This window comes from Salvia splendens, chromosome 13 (assembly GCF_004379255.2).
Source record: "Salvia splendens isolate huo1 chromosome 13, SspV2, whole genome shotgun sequence".
Classification (NCBI taxonomy): domain Eukaryota; kingdom Viridiplantae; phylum Streptophyta; class Magnoliopsida; order Lamiales; family Lamiaceae; genus Salvia; species Salvia splendens.
Genome location: NC_056044.1, coordinates 32,889,287 through 32,909,698, shown reverse-complemented (window position 1 = coordinate 32,909,698; position 20,412 = coordinate 32,889,287). Strand labels below are relative to the sequence as shown.

Sequence of the window (20,412 nt, the reverse complement as noted above, 5' to 3'; positions counted from 1 at the left end):
AAAACACATCAAGGTCCAAGACTTGATAATATTATGAATTGGAAAAAAATGCTGAAGATCTGCAAAATTGATTTATTTATTCTCCATGTGAATATCTTGATGCAGCTTATTGATATTGAGTAATATACATGAGTAAGTCATTGACCCACAACGGATACAATCATTATCACTATATTTCTAAAACAAATTTGTCATTCACAGGAATTTATCAGACCCATCTTATATCCCAAATAAGCTTCTCCTGTGTAGGAAATTCATCCTCTAATATATGCATCTGTAAAAGAATTGCAGATCCAAAACAAGTATGACAGTGTCACAAGACTGGCATTCATGAGCTACCACTGCTCTTCGCTGCATCTGATTTGCTCGCGGTCAAAAACGACTCTCCACAGCCACACTGCCCTTTTGAGTTTGGGTTTATGAAAAGAAACTCAGATCTGTGCAGAAGTAAACAGCCATGAAAACATGATTGTTGAAAATAACCCTAAAGTTACAAGTCGAAAATATTCAAACATTATCATGGGCTGCGACTAAAAGACCCTTCCAAGGTAAGCTTCAATGGAAACGCAAGCTTTGGAATTGGATTTCATCTGTAACGAGAAGTGGAAAGTATCTTGTACCTCAGTTTGTCGTCAACAAAGTCCATCTTAGTTCCTATCACGTGCATCAGGGCTTTTGGGTCGATCAATATCTTTACACCTTTGTCCTCAACCAACTCATCAAACTTCCCTTTTTCATCTGTGATGAATAAGAGTTAATGACTCCATATATTTTGAGCACAAGAAAATAAAATTAGGTGAAACAATAGTGCTGAAGCATTTTCCTTGAAACAAACTTCAAACGACATAATTCTTAAGCCGGAAAAACAAGAAAATTTCAAAATTTTGAACAGTATGAAGTGAACAGAAACACAACAGATAACAACGCAAGAGACATTGAAGAAGTGGATTGATCTTTCCTGTATGTGGTTCATGCCCTACCTTTTCCACATGGTGCGTGATAAAGATTCTAAAGGTAAATGAGCTACTGAGTGATGACTCGGATGATTTAGAGTGATTAATGTTCAACATACAAGCAGGAAGAAGCGAAATACTATCTTTATAAGAATTTCTACTTCTAGGATTACACAAAGGGAGGTGATATGCACATTTCAATTTATCCCAGAATTTTTCAAGCTTCTTGACACTTGCACGCATAAAATGATAGGGCATGCGTGAAAAAACTTATAATGCGAGCATGTCCAATCTTATCACCATTTGATCTATGCCAAACTCTATACGTGCAAATCAGAGAAGTTCATTCCTGACCTTCTACCATCGAATCTATAAAGTGAAGATCACACATTCGGAATCATGCAAAACTCAAACATGTCAAACTCCATCATCTGAAAGAACATACACAATCAATGATAGAAGAGAAGAAGGAACCAATTGTCGAATAAGCTGCGTCGAATAAGCTGCCCGAGTATGCGTTGATTCAACGCAGCAGTATAATCCATTAGAGGAATTTAACTAAGAAATGTGACTCTTTTCCCCCTTGTCCAATGCTAGATGGCAATCAAAGTCATATCTATTAAAGAAGAACATAGTTATTCATTCCAAGCTACAACAGCAGCTATGACAAGCAGGTTCATTCGCATATAATCTATCTACACAACACAGATTCATCAATATAATTGCTAACTGTATCATATGATATTAAATTAACTCGATTGTAACGCCAAATCATCCTTAATTGTCAAGATAAGGCGTGAAATCATAAACCCTAAGCTACAGTGAACAAAAACCAAAAAAATTGAAAATAACCACGAAAAGGGGGAAAATTCACCGGCGTAATTAAGGGTGTAGGATAAACCATTGCAGCCGCGAGCCTTGACGCCGAGCTTGAGGAAAGAGCGCTCACGCTGATCTAAGAGGTGGCGAATTCTAGAAGCCGCCGCTTCCGTTAAGGAGAGGACTTGCTTTCGCACCATAGCTCCGATCCTTCGTTTTTCAGAGTGAAAAAAAAAATGACAATCCCAAATTTTTTCAGCCAAACAGCCCCTTGCAATGTTGGATCCGGGTTTAAAATCGGGGCGGGTATTCGGTCGTGTTACTGCGTGACCCGGGTTCAAAAATGGGGCAGGATTTGGGTCATGGATCTAATTGAATACTCTCTATTTCTCTTTCATTTTTCAAAAATAAAAACTTTCTGTTTTAGAAAAATCTTCTTTTATTTAGTGAGATGAGACTTACATTCTATTAACATATTTTTTTTATCTCTCTTATTTTGAAGGGACGGATGGAGCACTTAAATTGAACAGTGGTTGAATTGTGACACGTTACATGTTCACCCTCACAGTTTTTTAATTAAGTCGCCCTAATTTTAATCTTTTAATGCAAATATTTCATATTTAACGTACCATCAACTATTTTTATTGGATAAAAATTAATTATTAGGATTGAAAATTTTTAAAACAGTTCAATTGTTAAAAATTCTAAAATTTCAAATAAATATTAGGATTTAGTATGGGAGCCGACGAGGTTAATGTTGCAATGAAATGTTTGAAAGAAATATACAGTTGGTATTTACTTTGAAATAAAACTAGGTTGGTGAACAGCAGAATAACACATGAATTGGAGTCTAATCTTGCTATTTCTCACAAATTGAACGCATCCCAAGTACATGAACTAACTAATAAATTTTTAAAATTTTTATAATTATTCATCAAATATTAAGGTTTGAATAAGTAATATTCTTAAAGATAAACTTCAAAACAATCTTTTCTACATATTTAATAATAAAATATAAAAAAAATTGGATGTTAATGTTGCATGAATTGGGTGGAAACTTACGTAGATATTAAGTCATGTGAAAATATTTAATTATTATATCTAGAGCTCAATCTTTAATTAAAATACAATTCACTTTTCCAACAGGAGAGAACAACGTAAACCTGATAAATACCAGTAACATTTTTCATGAATTTCACAAGTTGAAATTTAAATATACTTACAATGAATAAATTGAGATAAAATTAATGGATTCAAACTTTTACATCTAAAAGTTATTCTAGAAAATAATATATACACAATAGTTAGTTCTTTATTCGTCAATCTTCTCTTCAATTATTCCTATAGTGTTTTGTTTTTCACAACTTACTAAATTGTAATTCACATTTTGTCTTAATCACGTATGAGGTCCTTTTCCATTTTTTTTACTTTTTTACGATTTGTGACTTTTATGAGGTCTTAATAATCGCAAGGCTTTGTAATATTCGATAACCCAAAAATAATCAAAATCAAAAGATTTATAACTACCACATTAATTCAAATTTATTTTTAAAAATGCCCAATTTGCCCAAGACTGGGCTTTTATATAATGGTGATGATGATGATTAGCATTATTTTTTAATTTATATGTTCACTTTGATTATAATATCTCAAATTTTATTACTACTATTAACATCATTAAATCTACAAGGTACTTAAAAATTAATGCTATTTGTTCATTTTCTCCATCACTATAAATAAATAAACTAAATCTGAATTTAATTGTGGGTAATTTAGAATTTAATTATGTCATAATAATTTAAATACTGTTGTACTCACATAAGAACCAAACCTGAGTCAAAGCTGACAATATTTTAGACAATTAACCAAACTATATCATTCATTTCAACGCAGAACATATGAATAAAATGAATTCATTCCGAGTTACAAAGAAATGTTACAGCATTTGCTAGAGAAGAGTAATTGCTACTCAATGCGAATGTTCATAAATAAAAATTAACAAGCATACCTCTAAAACTGGCTAAGTAGTTCGAGTTTGCGAGCTTGAAAAAATTTGCAACGACCTTTCCCACTCGATTCAGTGTCTTCGCTTCTTTTCTTTACCGTTGTGAAACCCGCGCTCGTTAGTTTCTTCTGCCGTTTGCTAGACTTTCCACTTTCGTCCCCATCAGCAGCATCAGACTCCCTACCATGACCACAGCACCAGAATCAGTTTGAATCAAAAAGATGGTTTTTCATTAAAAAAAAGTTTCCTCATAGACTAACCATAGCACATCGACAAAATCTTTGGAATATGACGTGCAGGTTCCCCAACTGAAGCGAACCAATGATGGGAACCCGAAGACTGAGTGCTTGTGATCTTCCAGCCAGGCCTTGGTCTGTGGGTCTATATGAAAATACATGATATGTTCATGAGATAATGAAGCGAAAGGAATGAATAAGCAACGAACTTTGTAAAATATGTACAAGAACCTACCTCCAGGGTAACCAGACCCGAAATTCCTACTGAGGTCTGCAGTTTCATCTGGCCTCCAGTCCCGCAAAGCTCTGTCTCTCGTTACCTAAAAGGCGTAGCGTTAGTGTAGCTAGAAGGTTCCCACAACGAAAAGAGGGTCGTCTTCATGCTGGAAGACAGACTTCAAGGGAAATTAAGTTACCTTTGCAACAATACTTGCACCACTCACAACAGGATAAAGGCTGTCAGCTTTCTTAGCAACCACAAATTTGATATTGGGAAATCTTTCTGATAGCTTTACTCTGTACTTTTCTGTATCTCCAACAGTATCCAAATAAACCTGGATCATCAAGAATATTGTGAATAAGTTTTAACTTCATAACATTTGCATGATTTTCGATTCAGGCCAGGTTATGTCTACAATTTCAAAGCCATTTTGGCTAGTTTATCTTGTATTGAACAAATAATTATTTTAAGACTTGTACCTCAGTTAACAGAACACCAAGGTTCAACGCCTTCCTGATGAGTTCCATTGCAGATTCATGTGAAATTTCGTTAAGATTTATCTTATTCCTGCAGAGAATTAGATCCAAAACAATGTTTTAGAGGCTTTCAAATACAAACTTGTTGAGAAAATAACATAGTTGTGATAATTACTTTCGTAACATTTTGTCTGACAACTCTCTTGGGTCTATGACATCAACAGCCCATCCAATTGATTCATCAGCCTTCAAACTCTCAAATAACTCTTCCCTCTTCTCTTCTTTCAACGTTTTTGAGTCTGCATTCAGAAGAGCGCAGAACTCAGACAGAGATAAACATTTCGCCATTTTAGAAAGCAATCACAACAACAGCAACCCAAAAGTTTGCTACCTTAGATACTTGTAAATTTTGAGAAACAACAAAGCATGGAGAAGCTACTACTAGGCTTCTTCATTTCCTCTTTTTTGTTGATAATATATGATGCCGGCCCAAAACAAATCAATAATACAAGAACGGCCTAACATAAACCTATTACTTTCACAACAAATGCTGAAATGATAATTTTAAGCGTAAAATCGAGATCATTTCAAAATACGTATCACGCTCACTAGGCGTGTGGCTTACCAACTAAGCTTGCGCTTGCGAACTAATGTTTCGATTAATTTTATTCCTTTAGTAGGATAAATAAGTCACAAAATAAAAACTCACTTTAATCAAAATGCTATGATTTCAATATCAGCAGCAGAGAGTTCTGATATTCACACGCATAGAGATAAACTAAATCAAACACTAAACCAATCAAAATATAATTACTCCCAGCATTAGCAATCTTTCAACCTCCTTAACTCATGAACTTACAAAATTGACCTAAATAACAAACATTTAACTAAGAAACTTAAAATCTCATGTTCAGTAGAGGAAAATTCATAAAAATTGAAATAAAAAAAAATGCTTAAGAAGTTAGAAATAAGGGGGGGGAAATTGGTGGACAAAAACCTGCAAAACTCAAGGTGGAGAGGGTTTTCTGATAGGAGAGCGCACAATACAAGCATCCATACACCATTGGACCTAGAAAACAGAGAAACGGATTTCAATTTAAATCGGATATCAACAAATGAAATGAGAAATCGGTGAATGAAGCGAGAAATTGCGAGTACCTAACACAGGGCCACGGCCAGCTTCATCAATTCCCATTATGCAGGGCTGTGACGCCCATTCCGGCAGTGGCAGCGGTGGCGACGGCGGCGGCTCCGATGCCATCGTTTTACTTCCCCCTTTTTTCTTGCTACAAAGAGAGGTTTTTGGCGCTCTTATTTGGAAAAGTACACTTTACTAGTAAATTTTGATACTTCTACAAAAAATAAATGAATTATTGATTTTATTTTGTGTGTAAATTAATAAATTTTAATACAAAAAATAAATGAATTATTGATTTTTTAATAGTCATAAAAAATTTAAATTAATTAATTTTTTAATAAATTACTAAAATGTTAATCCTTTTATTTGTACTGAAACAATGGCAAACCACATCTTCACTAAATAACATCTCTCTTTTATTTTACTTTATTTAAAGAGATAAATGCACTTTTGTTTATTATTATTAATATTATCATATAAATAAACTAAGTACTACTAGTATTTTAAATAGTAACCATGGACTATATTCTTTACTTTTGGCACAATATAAAATAATTCATTGGGCCCAATGGTTTGGGCTTCATTTAAATTCATATATTTGTAAAGACCAATCACATTTTATTTGGGCCATATTTGTAAAGATCCAACCATATTTTGGGCTAGAATTATCATTTGATAAAAAGTATCATTTGATGAGAAAAAGTATATTTACATTTTTTTTATCATAACTCGAGAATTAGTAGCATTAATACTATATAATAATCAAGGAAATGAAATTCAATATGAATTAGAACAAATGTATCTAATTCAAAAAATGGCAAAAACAGAAAAAAGATGAAGAAAATAAAATTCTAGCTCATAGACTTCATTCGTTGTCTCAATTCTGTCAGCAATTATCGAACTTGATACATCAAATTTATATACTACTTTGTGGTACCTTATCAAAAATACTGGATCCGAGATAGATTAAATTATAGTACTCTTCATATTCCATGTTAATAGAGTCATTTTACTATTTTAGAAAGTTCCAAGTTAATTGAGTTATTTCTATTTTTGGTAAAAAAATAACTATCTCTCTTACTTTATTCTCTGATCTCTCTTACTTTATTTACTATCTACTTAACACACTATTCTTAAATTCCGTAAAAAAAATGCATCTATTAACGAAAAACGAAGGGAGTAATAAAGAAACGACGCAGCTTTAAGGATATACACATTCATTTGTTATCATTACATGATCCAAAAACTTATGAAAATTTCCACCATTCATTGTCACTAAAAGTAATATTGAATCTTGAATTTTAAAAATAACACTACATATGTAATGCACATTTTCACTTTGTTGTATAATTTGTGTAACTTGTAAATATGAAATGTACATGACTTACTTTAGTATATTTCGTTCTATCTTACCATACTTACCATATTTTTCCAATCATGATAAAAATATTCAAAGCCAGAATTTGGAGAGCAGACTCAAGAATATCGTTAATCTACATAACTCAAATTCAGTACATCATACCAAAATAGATAGCAATTCATAAGCTAACAAAGAACAAAAATCAATTAACAACAAACACACAAGAATTTAACATGTTCTATCATAGTACATAAATAATTTATTGGCCAATGATAAATATTGCAAAAAAAAATCTATATCAATAGAGGACCACATGTTATATTCTTTAAATACCCTTATCTATTGTGATTGAATTTCATCTAATAATCCATCTCATATATGATTACTTGATTAGGAAAAAGGTAGAGCATATGTATGAGGAAAATGTATGTTTGACCTAATTGTATTGCATCAATTCTATGAGAAGTGGAGTGTGATAATGTATATACAAAATTAGAAGAAAGGGACAATTGAACTATTTTAATTGAATGTTTATATGACACTAGTTGGAGATAATTAGATAGAAACGACAAATAAACAAACAAGAAAGGCCCCATTAATGGTTTTTATGACCTCAACCCCTCAAATATTTCTTCCCATTTATGGATACAACTTTTTCTACAAATGGATAAAAATGATTAAAAATGAGTAGATTTTCCAACTTTTGGATTGTGGACAAAAATATCAAAGTGGACTTTGTTATATGGCTGGATTAATGGTAATTGTAATCAGGCCACTAAGATAGGTCACAGTCATAGTAGACAACACAAAATGATAATACATACTCCCTTTATCCCTATGTAATAGAGGCGTTTCGTTTTGAACACTCGTTTTCGAAAAAATATAATAAATAGTTAAAGTGGAGAGAAAGTAAAGTAAAAAAGAGAATAATCTTCTCTATATTATTCTTTCTCGTAAAAAAGAGAATAATCTTCTCTATATTATTCTTTCTCTTATTTTATATTTTCTCTATTTTAATTATTTATTATCATTTTTCCGAAACGGGTGCTGAAAATGAAACGTCTCTACTACAGTGGGACTGAGGGAGTATATTACGAAATAATTCATAATTTATTTTACCAAAATATAAGTTTAAACGTACACATCATATATTAATAAAGAGTTAGAGATTTAGAAAATCACTTGTCCATTTCAAACTTTTTTTATACTTGAATAAGCGACCCCACCCCTACCCACATGAAATCAAATTCATAAATTATTTCATTTTGAAAATGATGTACCCAACTTAGTCAATTCATTTATATTGACTCACTCTTACACACATCCATCAAATTCAAAAATGTCATAAAAGAACAAGCTAGCTAGTATAATTCTGAAAATGATATGTCCAATTCAATTCGATTCGATTATATTGTTTCACACCCAAACCATCCATTAGTAATAATTTTGCCATGAATGGAGAAGAAATGGGAGAAAGAAAGAAAGACAGAAAAAGTTAAAATTTTCCACCAACAAATTCATTGGCAATGGCAGTAAATGAAGACCATCCATTGTGGGATTTCATATATTTTAACCACATGTGTTAATATTAGTGGGGGACAGTGAATTTGTTTCTTGGCAATAACCCCATTTGCAAGTTGAGAGTTTAATTAAATTAGGCAAAAAAATTATTATATTAATCGTATGACATAAATGTCTTGATTTAAAGGAGTTAATCAATTTCCGACAGTTTTATGTGTCTGTAATCAAATGGGATTGTTAATCATAATTTTATCCGTAGTGATTGGCCCATAATATCTACAACATTATTAATACTAATAATTAACCAGTAAAATGCATAAATTAATTAGCTCGGGGGACATTTAGTGTAATCAGCCATCATCATGAGAGGTTCAAGCTAAGGATAATTGTAAATTAATAAAATAATACTAGTAATCACAGCTCTCATGAATCATGGTATGGTATAAAATAATTAATTGCATATAATATTATTTTTATTTAAGTGGTGATCCAAAGTGGGACTCAAAAAAATGGGTTAATGTTTTGGTATTAATTTTATAATATATTTTCACTTTGCAATACATTCATTTTTTAGATATTAGTACATACTCCTACTTAATATACATTGAACTTGATGCATATATACTATTACAAATAATTACCAATTAATTATGCTAGAATAAATTAGACTATACTCAAGTTTATATGTTAATTTTATTTGACCAATTAAACCTTACTCGAAAAATTTGTGACAAACTCAGATCTATTGAAACTTTATGAGGACTCAAACATACTATTACCTTTGTCACACAAAAATTATTCTACTATTAGACTGTCCGAATAAATTGTACGATTTGTAAAACTTAAGAGTACAATTATTTTTTAGTGGAAAATGGATAAAAAAGAATAGTATCGAATTCTTAAGTAAGAAAGACATATAAACTTGACATTTGGCTCCTAAATAAGTTTCTCAATTTACTTTGTAGCATGTCTACTCTACTTAGGTATAATATCGAAATGCTAGAAGCATTATTTCATTTTCTAAAAAACTATTGTAAGTTAAAGAATACCCCTGACCACAATTTAAATATCCATTTTTTGCCATTTTAGAATATCCTTTTTCCACTTTCAATACACGGACCTCAAAATTTATTAACTTCTTTCCAATTACAATCCAAAAAATAGTAATACTACTAAAAATGAGACTAAAATTTTACTAGCCATTCTATTCATTTTATTCCCCAAAGTTAAACAGTTTCTTAAACTCTGTAACGAGTCAAAATGACTCTTTAAATAGTTGACGGAAGGAGTATCATTACAGATAGTGATCACATGATGTGATGATGAATTTACAAGAAATTCAAAATAACATGTGGAAGTAACTAACACATCGATCATGATATAATTATTGCATGGTGTTACTACAATTTAATTTTTATTATTTGGCGTCGAGAATACTCAAAAGTATTTCCAAGAGTTCGAAGAAGAAAAGTAATAGGTGTTTATTATATATATTTATTGGGTGGCATTATATGGACTCATTGGAAAGGAAGATTACATTAGAAAAGCTAAAAGTGAATTATTAGCATCAATCACTAGAATCCTATGCTATGTTAGAGATAAGCTAAATATTATTACCCTTTATTTGGTCATGTGTTTAGGTGGATTCCATGCCAATTAAATCCGAGAAATAATACATTTGTTATGATAAATAGCAAGTATAACTACCTAGTCATTTAAGATATCTACTAATATAGAGATGTGTCAAATTAATTGTTACAAATATTTATACCTAACAATATGGAGTAACAATATGGAGCGAGAGAAAAGAAAGTAGTCACATGTTAAGAGACAAAAGAAAGTAGTCAAAAGATAACTTTTTTATTACGAAAATCAATAATGGCTCTCATTTACATTTACATATGATAATTCAAAATTCCAACCTATTTAAATTTAGATATGATAATTCAAAATTCCAACCTATTTTATAAAAGGAGTTTAGTATAGAAGTTTGAATTTGAATATTATATTTTTTGGTTATTAGATCAAAGGTATCCACTAGGAGACCTAGTGACTATTCCTTGTGTTAATTTATAGGAATTAAGGTTGCTTCATGTACAGAAGCATGGATCGATCCTCTGATCATTTAGTTAATTATCAATGAGTCTAATGTCTGCCGACCTCACCCTTTGGGTTGAATTCGAATACTATTTATTTGTCACACATGAGATAATTCTCCACAAGACTCTATACTAATTTCTTTCAAACCTATCATCTTCTAATACTTCTCTTTTTATGAATGAGAAAAGCTCTAAGCCAAAAATAAGAAGTTGTCAAGCAGAGTTCACCAATGGTGACAATACGAATAATAGTAAAACCAATATAAAAAAAAGGTAACAAATGATAAAGATAAATTAACAAACTATATCCAAAGAGGTATCGATCTTACAACATACAACAAACCTTTTATCGAACACTAAAGGTTCTATTAATGACATTCGTGTGTACGAAAAGATAATAGATACCATATTCTAGAGTTTATTGCCAAATATAACATAGACAAGTCATGTCACCATTCTATGTCACGTTTCAATTTCTTAGACACACATTCAATGACTAGCATTGTATATTCCATTCATTGAGCCAATAACTACACCGATAATGGATCGAGAACAACTTTTCAGACATGATGGATCATGGAATACTTATTTGTTTTTTCAGATTGAAAGTGAAATTATTGATTTTAGTGTGACATCTTCTCACTTTTCAGCCTTATTAATTTTTGCTTTCCTTTAATTCCAAGAATCGCGGCTTTTGCAACGGATTCTTCACGCTCACTTGGAATCTTGGACTTAACAAATACTCCAAAGCCGAAAGAAAAGAGCAATTTATTCCTACTTGAAGTATCACTTTTTCAATTCTCTAATCTCACTAGATAATGTAAACAAGAGAGAAAGAGATAGAGAAAGTTTGGACGAAACAACAAAAATAGTCATCTTTCTATAATTGTTTAGAGGCAAAGTGACACTCGTATAAAGAATGATTAATGATCGAATCTATCCTGATCTTAAATGATTTCACCTCTTTTACATGAAACTTTCAAATTTATCAAATTTTTTCTTAGTATTTAGTTACTTTCATCAATTATATCCTAATTTTACAATTTTATAATTTTTATCTCGAGCTTAAAATATTAAAAAACAAATAAAATATTGATATTTTTATACTCTTACTTCTAGAAAAAAAATAACAGGTTATGTTTTTGACGCGTCATTTCATGACTAAACTATTAGAGTGAAAATCTAATAATTGAAATTGATATAAGTTGTAATTAAAGATCGTGATAGAAATAGTAACTTGACTATAATTAATATTATTAAAAATTAGAGATAAATTCGATAAATTCATAAAATTGATGAAACGAGATCATGATAGATTTGATCATATCTATTAAGCATAAAAAAATTATTGTTATATTTAGTAGATTGAATGGATTTGGCGCGTTATATGTAAAATTTTTGGACTTTTTACAACTAATAAATAAGAATAAAGAAAGAGTGGGAGCCCATAAATTTCATTGACTTTATGATCTTTTTCAGTTAAAGGTGCACAAGAATTGATTTGATCAAAATGCCAAACATATGCAAAAAAGTGACATCAAACCTAAAAAACCCTACTTTGGAAAAAAAAGACTATACACTTCCCTATTCCTTTTTTTTCTTATTCTTTCTCTCTAAACTTATTACTACAACATAACAAAACCAAGAAAAAAACACATCAAACTTTCTGATCTTCATCTCCGTTTTCGACCGACATCTCGACCGCCTTCCGACTAAGAATCCCCTCCCTCTCTGCGTCAAAGCTCGAGTGCACGCTATAGAGGACGTAAACAAGCACAACGAGGCCCGAGAAAAACCCGAACCTAACATAGGAGGGCTTGTCAAGGGAGCCAAGCAAGAAAATGTTGAGGAAAATGGAGATGGAGGGGATCCATGGCATGAAGGGGACTCCCCAAAACTTGGGCATTCGAGCCTGAGGTACCATCAAGTGGAACAAGAGTACAACACCGAAAGCCAGGGCGATGCATGAGCCGAGCATGTAGGCCTTGGGCTTGCCTGGTGGAGCAAATTGCCAGAGGAGAGTGAAGATGAGTGAGGTGAGGGAGAAGCAGAAGAGGAAGGAGAGAGTCGGCCACGGGTTGCTCGTGCCATGGGGCGCGTAGCGCCTGTAGATCACTGCGTTCGCCACCATGTAGAACACGAAGAGCGAACCGATTGAGACGAGGTTTAGGAGTATGTTTAGGTCTGTGAAGAGGGCTATTGCTGCAGTGAAGATCCCTGTGGTGTGACATTGAATATGATCAATTAGAATTATGAAGTTAGATGTAACATAAAATTATTTCGAACAAGATGATTTTAGAACAAAATGTACCTATGTCCAATTTTTTGAGTTTTAAGGAATAAATAATAATAATTTTTTGTCGCATATTGTCCTAATCATAAATCACATATAATCATGTAGATTGATATAAATCTAAGCTAAATCTCAACCTAAAATATTGGAAAAGACACATGTCACCTCAAGCACTATTATTCATCCGAATCTAAATGATGTGACTTCAAAACCTAGGACCACACGTTGGGGTCTATTCTGTTCTCATCCAATTCCAATTTTCCAAATAATATAGGCTACAAAGTACATGGATGATCATCATATGCAAAGTGAAGCCCCAAAATATTTCCCCAAAAAAGGGAAAAGAGAAAAAAAAAATTGAAAAAAGTGGCTAATTAACCAAGTGGTTGGTGGGGGTTCAAGAAAAATGATGAGATGTCGACGTACCGAGGAAGGCCGAGGCGTTGACAGGTGTCGACGTGGTCGGGTGGACCTGGGCGAACCACTTGGGGACCACGCACGACCGCCCGATGACGCACATGTACCGCGCCTGCCCAAGCATCGCCACTAGCAATGACGTCACTATGCCCATGCTCGCCCCGGCCCCGATCATGTTCCCGGCCCACCGCCACCCGGCAGCCCCCGCCTCGAACGCACCCGAGAAGGGGGCTTCCGGGTCAATCTGCCACCAAGAAACATTTTTACCAAATTAGTCAATCAGTCAAAACAGACTGACGCTTGACTAATATATGACGCCCGTGGCATACTATAATTGTACCACGAGCATTGAGAGGTGTACGTTACCTTATCATATGGTAAGAGTGCGGACATCGAAGCGGCCATCAAACAGTATAGAACCGTTACGAGAATCACGGATCCCGAGACACCGACCGGAATGTTTTTCACCGGATTCTTGACCTCTTCCGCCATTGTTGAGACGGCATCATACCCGATGTAGCTCAGGTACACCATCGCCGCCCCGTTGAACACCCCCGAGGCTCCGAACGGGAAGAACCCGCCCACATTCTCCGGGTTACCGGGTTCCGTAAAATTCCTCAAATCCCCCCTCCAAAACCCCACCACTATCACAAACACTATGAACAAGATGTGCAACACCGTCAACACCATGTTCAGCCACGAACTCTCCCTCGTGCTACAAAAAAAATTGAAATATTTCATCAAATTTAAAATAAAAATTATTTAATTAACTGAATAATTAAATTTTTAATTAATTAAATAAATAAACAACACTGAATAAAATCTTGTGTAACCAGACCTGTAGCAGATGATGAAGGTAAGGAGGAGGACGATGGCGACGGCGATGGGGTCCATCTCGTTGTAGCCCTCGGGGAGGGAGTGGGCGGTGAGGCGGAGGCCGGGGTGGCCGAGGGCGGTGGCGAGGTAGGCGGTGAAGCCGCGGGCGACGGCGGCATTGGAGAGGACGTAGTCGATGACGAGGTTGGCGCCGGTGACGAAGGCGAGGAACTCGCCGAAGGTGGCGCGGATGTAGCTGAAGGCGCCGCCGGCGACGGGCATCTCGACGGCGAATTCGGTGTAGCAGAAGGCGGAGAGGAGGGCGCAGAGGCCGGCGAGGGCGTAGGAGAGGACCACGGCGGGGCCGGCGCGGAGGCGGGCGGCGCGGCCCGAGGTGACGAAGACGCCTGCGCCGACCATGCCGCCGACGCCGAAGCCGATGAGGTCGTGCCACCGGAGGCTGCGGCGGAGGTCGGCGCCGGACAGGGGGCGGGCGGTCTCTTCGGAGGAGGTGGAGGCGGAGCAGGCGCGGCGGGAGAGGCGGTTCGGGGTGTCGGAGAGGGCGTGGAGGTAGGATTTGAAGGAGGAGAAAGAAGAGGAGGAATGGCTTTCCATTTTTGTTTGTGTGTGTGTTTTTTGTGTATGGATGGGGTGAAGATGGAGAAGGGTGAAAGTGTGTATATATATACTTATATGTGTGGGTGGGGTGGGGTGGGGTGGGGTGAAAGTAGGGCAATTGATATAGTAGTATGATGTTTTCTTTTGAATTTGATATTGGGAATTAGTGGGGAGATGGGATTATATATGGCTATTAAAGATGATATAAGCATTTCCGTTTTGCTATTAAGATTCTATATATGGATTATGGAGTAATACTACATTTTTGTTTCTTTAGAGTGTCCACAATGGGGGAACCGCGGCCCGCGGCTCGGTGTGCGGCCCCCCATTGCAGAGAGCCGAGAGGAGGGGCGCAAGGCCGAGAGCCGAGGGCGAGCCACGGTCGCGGCCTTCACGCGGCTGAGCCGTGTGAGCCGCGGCCCTCCACTGCAGCGGGCCGCCATTCGCGGCTGGGCCGCGGAATTTAATTTTTTTTTTAAACTTCGAAAATTATTTATAAAATACTACACTTCCATTCCATTTTTCCAACTCCATTTTCCTCCAATCTTTCCAATATTTCCTTCCAATTTCGATTCAACCTTGCAACTATGGATTACGACGATGAACAATTCCAACAAGCGGTAGATCTGGAGTTTCAAAACCTTGTTGCAGCGGTGCAACGTGAAGCCGACGAGGCGGAAGATGCGGCTGAGGCAGCGGCGGCGGTGGCAGTCCCTCGGCCATTCTATCATCGGTGGTATTTCGACCGTGATCATGCCGGGGCTGACCGCCGATTGATGGAAGACTACTTCAACGAGAACACCCGTTATCCGCCAGAGGTTTTCCGTAGGCGATTCAGAATGTCGCAAAATCTCTTCGTCAGGTTGTTGTTTTTAAATTAGAAAACTTTCGTTGTATAATTTTCCTATTTTAATACTCCCTCCGTCCCGCGTTACTTGAACGTTTCATTTTCGGCACGAAGATTAAGGAATGAGTGATAGACAAAGTCAAATATTACGGCTGTAGGTGATAATTTTTACTAAAAATGGAAAGAGTGCAAATAACCTGGGACGCCCAGAAAGGAAATAAGTGCAAGTAACACGGGACTGAGGGAGTATAATACAACGAAGTTCTTGTTACATTTTGGTTTTATTTACAATCCAAATTATTTTATTTTAATTAAATTTATAAATATCATAAATTTAAAGTCTAATAAAATTTAATATAGTTAAATTAAAAATAATATTAAAAAAAGATAACAATTTTTTTTATAGAGGGCCACATTTGGTGGCCCTTATTAATTTTGTTAATTTTGTTACTTTACCATTGCGGAGGGCCACATGAGAGCCACCACGAATGGTGGCCGGGCCACATTTGGTGACCTTCAGGGCCACCATTGTGGACACTCTTAGTAGTGGTTATTTTAGGTCCTAGCTAAAGTGGAAGCTTTTTTCTATAGGTGAAGGGGGTGGCTGAGCCTCGATTTTGATGATGGATCTAAGAAGAAATTTTTTAGTAATGCCACTGTGAGGTAGTGGGCTATCGTTGTAGAGGGTTGCCATAGAAACAACTATACAAGGAAAGTAGTGGACGAACGCATGAAACAAAAGCATAGGGGGCCGAATACGTTAAGGGTATTCTACGTCGACCTCATCTACTAAAGGGTTCTCGAGAATGACACTATCAAAACCAGTTTCTTGTCTTACTGTTTGAATTCTTTGCGCAATTACTAAAGTGGACAATATTTTGGAGACCGATTAAAATGAAAAAATGGAAGTTTGTAAGAAATAATTCAAAGCCTCCACTTGATTAAACTATGTGTTCTTTTCATTTTGATAATTTATTTAAACTTCTTATCTCAAACTTAGATTGGAGATTAATATATGTATGATCATGTGCATGTTAATTTAATCTTTTGCTCACTCTAGATTCTATCAATCGACATGTGTATGTCAATATGATATAAGAGGAAACTAAATACCAATATGTACAAAAATGGAACACTTCAATCTCTTATAAATTACATAATTAATAAAATTTGTACTTGGTGGGTGTATTATTAATTACATCAATACACAGTTAAAGAGTATATAAACCTCCACTTCGAACAAATCACTTAGTGAATGGGGCAGATTCCATTTTAACAATTCTAACTATGAGAAGACAAAATGAAAAGTTGAGCACCAAGTTTACATATTACTGGTTAATTATATCCATCCAACTCATTCTTGCTATCTTCAATATATAATAATGTTAATTTACACATTTTGAGCAAGTAATTGATGATTTATTGGATTAGTAAGAAAAAGGGATAATGGCAACTTTTGGGAATAGGAAGAAGAATACAAATTAGTTTGATTTTGGTGTCGAGAGTAACGCACGTAGCTAAGAAAGTGCTTTATTTGAACAATCTAAGAAATAAATAAACAATCACACTACTAAGAAATAGATAATAAATTAACTATTAAGTCGAGTCAGAAAAAATAACATTTTTCTACAAGAAAAATTATGCTATGGTTGATGCTCTCATATTGATGTAGTTTCTCTCGAGATCAAATTTCTTACTAGTGTAGTGCGTTTCTGCACGCCAAATACACTAGACATATATGGATATAATGGAATTACGGAAACTAGGCAGACAATGCTCCTAGCGTTACTAAATGGAGAAATGCGTGAGTGAACTTCACGAGATAGATGTTTTGTGTGTATGTGTGTCATCTCTCACTCAAAGATCACGCCTATTTTCAGCATTTTCTATAAAATGTCCCGTTATACAAAAATTAGGTCACGAAAAGCTTATTTATCTCGCTAAAGTCTGAAACGACTTCGTTTTAACAATATCAAGAAAGGTTTTTGTATCTCCACTTTTAACATATGTTAGAAAATGTCACTAGTTGGACTTTGACTTGCAATATTTGTTCCTCCACGTCCCATTTCTAGAAATTTTATTCCATTACTTCTAAAAGACACACTAATAATAATTATTAATAATAACAATGATAATAGTGTTAATATTATTATTATTAAAAATATTGATAGAGATGAGAGTGAGATAATGGACTGTGATACCAACTTACTTTTATGAAGTGAAGGACACAACCACATTATATAATCTAGACAAATTTTGGATGTTTCAAAATTTCATAATAAATTAAAAAGGGCCATTAACAAATAGTATAAGTTTCTGGCGGCATTTATAAATTCAATACAATAAAATGCAAAAGTTGCTAGTTGCTTTTTTAATGTCACTTTAACCTATGGAAGTAACAATAGTTTTAAAATTAATTTAATCCAGGAGATTTACAAAGTACTAGTAAGACTTTTTACTTATACTACTTAAGTAAGCGGAAAATACCAATTTAACAACTAATATCATATTATTGAAAAAAGAATTCACAAATAATTGGTCACTGCAACAGGATCACTAGAGTCAATGAAGGGTCTAGGTAGGGTAATTTAGTAAAGTCAATCTTTGAAAATACTGCAATTTTCACGGTGTAGAATCTTTGCCTCAAACTTTGTGATTGAGATTTGCTTTCACTTTTTGTCCATCATCCATTTTCAGCCACGATCGTCACACATCACCCATACCTTTTGCCGTCAACGACAACCTTCTTCATTGCACATGGAAATACATGCTTGATCATACAGTTCAATTAAGATCAAAGAAATGCTTCATTAATCCAATCCATGAAGTGATTTTATCAATAGATAAATAAGCCCTAAAATATAGTCTATATTAAAGTTGACTCTATGAGCATAGGTTTGAATATAGTCTATAGTATATATGAATATATTGAGCTCAAGTTTGCGTAATCATCATCATATTCATATGCCTATTTAAGGACTTACTTTGTGTAGGTCAAATTCTCCCATTTAACCTATAAAATAGGCAATTTCAGTGGACATTTGCTTCTTTGAAAACGATTTTTAAATTAATTAAATAGTTCTACATTGACCCCTTTTATTTAAAGGTGTTAATCATAGTGTTTGAGGAATTTGGTATTTATTGAGGTGGACTGATCATCAATATAGATAACTAATAGTATACTACTATTTTTCATATTTTATTTTTTAATACAAAGATTAAAAAAAGATAAATTTTGGTGAACAATAAAGTAGCATAACATAGTCTATAGTGTAAAACCCAATATAGAAGTGGTTGATAACATAAATAATAATGAAAAATAAAGAAAAAAATACAAATACAGAAGCAATCGTCCAGCAGCACACATCTCGACAAATCATCCGTCAATTCACGAGAGAGAAATGGCCTCACAATTCTGTTTTTTTTAATTTTTTGTTTGAATCACTAAATAAAATTTTATGGCTTGATAGAGATCTAAAACAAACTTAATTACTAGTTCATAGCAAGAATATAGTATAATGCATATTTTATGTGTGTACTGATCAATGTTTATGGATTATGAGTCATTAGTATTTATTTGTATTATTGTACATATGTTGAGAAATAGGGTTTAGTATGTCCATTTCAATAGCTTATTGGTGCTACATGTCGCCAACATGTTATGTAATTATTTGTTGCACTTCCAAATCAAAAATCATGAATCGACAACTAACTTACTTTCCTTAAATCATCATTGTCTTTATAATTAACCATGTACGTAATAAATCGACTGGGACTCGTGTACATATCAAGAGGGTAATTCTCTGCATCTACATCGATTTCTTTAATTTGTGATGTCCTATTAAAATGACCACATGCCATTTTCAATCCATTAAAAGGATCGAAATTAGCCTCAATTATTTGTTTTACCTAGATATGTATGCATACACTATACTACAAAAATTAAATTCAGGTAACAAGACGCCAAATAAAATTATGACTCGACAAAAAACAACAAAATTTTCATCCCTCTCAAAAAAAATTCAATAAAAAATACAGCATCTTTTCACCTAAAAACAAGACCCATGCATGCACTTTTCAGATAACATTCAAGAGACAAGAAAATTAGGTATTCAAGAAAGTCATTCAATTTGCATTCTTACCTAAATAAATAAGTGCACGATATATATATTTTTTAAATTTTTTTTTGGCATACACTACATTATTGTTGGTACACATAATCAGCTGATTTCAGATATTTATAAAATGTTTGGCATTACATATTCATGGTGTTGACCTAAGCAATCAAGAATAGTATCACATGCACATATATTCATTGTATATATAAAATAAATTTCTATCTTGATAAAACCTAAAATATTGGGTGCATGCTTATTTATATGATCCACTTTTAGTGGAGTCAGGAAAAAAAATAAGAATTGACATTAACTTATTATTTGTCACAAGAATATGAATAGTGTGGTTTTGTAAAAGATAAATAATTATGTTTGAATTAATATTATTTGTATCTATAAATAAACTTTTAACAAATTAGCACATTTAAGTTCATCATCTCAAAAAAATTGAGAATGATCAAACTAAGAGAAAAATGGAA

At 34.0% G+C, this 20,412-nt stretch overlaps 3 protein-coding genes across 3 annotated transcripts; all 3 read right to left on the bottom strand.

Annotated features, from left to right (window-relative positions):
* Nucleotides 1-52: 52 nt before the first annotated feature.
* On the bottom strand, nt 53-2,247 carry LOC121760923 (iron-sulfur assembly protein IscA-like 1, mitochondrial). The gene is made up of 4 exons (XM_042156514.1): nt 2,235-2,247; nt 1,828-2,094; nt 621-738; nt 53-437 (listed from the first exon to the last, which is right to left on the bottom strand). Exons 1-4 carry the CDS (start codon nt 2,245-2,247, stop codon nt 329-331), a joined length of 507 nt encoding a protein of 168 aa, XP_042012448.1. The 3' UTR covers nt 53-328.
* Nucleotides 2,248-3,633: 1,386 nt separating this feature from the next.
* On the bottom strand, nt 3,634-6,008 carry LOC121761099 (ribonuclease H2 subunit A-like). The gene is made up of 8 exons (XM_042156693.1): nt 5,868-6,008; nt 5,707-5,778; nt 4,885-5,008; nt 4,713-4,800; nt 4,430-4,567; nt 4,249-4,333; nt 4,038-4,158; nt 3,634-3,957 (listed from the first exon to the last, which is right to left on the bottom strand). The coding sequence occupies exons 1-8, from the start codon at nt 5,968-5,970 to the stop codon at nt 3,783-3,785; spliced, it is 906 nt and encodes a 301-aa protein (XP_042012627.1). The 5' UTR covers nt 5,971-6,008; the 3' UTR covers nt 3,634-3,782.
* Nucleotides 6,009-12,279: 6,271 nt separating this feature from the next.
* Nucleotides 12,280-14,999, bottom strand: LOC121760279 (cationic amino acid transporter 7, chloroplastic-like). Its single transcript, XM_042155929.1, has 4 exons — nt 14,376-14,999; nt 13,904-14,252; nt 13,547-13,781; nt 12,280-13,044 (listed from the first exon to the last, which is right to left on the bottom strand). The coding sequence occupies exons 1-4, from the start codon at nt 14,966-14,968 to the stop codon at nt 12,485-12,487; spliced, it is 1,737 nt and encodes a 578-aa protein (XP_042011863.1). The 5' UTR covers nt 14,969-14,999; the 3' UTR covers nt 12,280-12,484.
* Between the last annotated feature and the right edge of the window lie 5,413 nt (nt 15,000-20,412).

Excerpts from the sequence above, each read along its gene's own strand:
- LOC121760923 (XM_042156514.1), bottom strand. Across the intron at positions 739-1,827 it reads CTACACCCTTAATTACGCCG|ATGAAAAAGGGAAGTTTGAT; the intron begins GTGAATTTTCCC and ends TATTCATCACAG. Across the intron at positions 438-620 it reads TTTGTTGACGACAAACTGAG|ATCTGAGTTTCTTTTCATAA; the intron begins GTACAAGATACT and ends ACTTCTGCACAG.
- LOC121761099 (XM_042156693.1), bottom strand. The coding sequence starts at position 5,970 with ATGGCATCGGAGCCGCCGCCGTCGCCACCGCTGCCACTGCCGGAATGG. Across the intron at positions 4,568-4,712 it reads TTGGTGTTCTGTTAACTGAG|GTTTATTTGGATACTGTTGG; the intron begins GTACAAGTCTTA and ends TTGATGATCCAG. Across the intron at positions 4,159-4,248 it reads CGGGTCTGGTTACCCTGGAG|ACCCACAGACCAAGGCCTGG; the intron begins GTAGGTTCTTGT and ends ATTTTCATATAG.
- LOC121760279 (XM_042155929.1), bottom strand. The coding sequence starts at position 14,968 with ATGGAAAGCCATTCCTCCTCTTCTTTCTCCTCCTTCAAATCCTACCTC. Across the intron at positions 14,253-14,375 it reads ACCTTCATCATCTGCTACAG|CACGAGGGAGAGTTCGTGGC; the intron begins GTCTGGTTACAC and ends TTTTTTTTGTAG. Across the intron at positions 13,782-13,903 it reads CACTCTTACCATATGATAAG|ATTGACCCGGAAGCCCCCTT; the intron begins GTAACGTACACC and ends TCTTGGTGGCAG.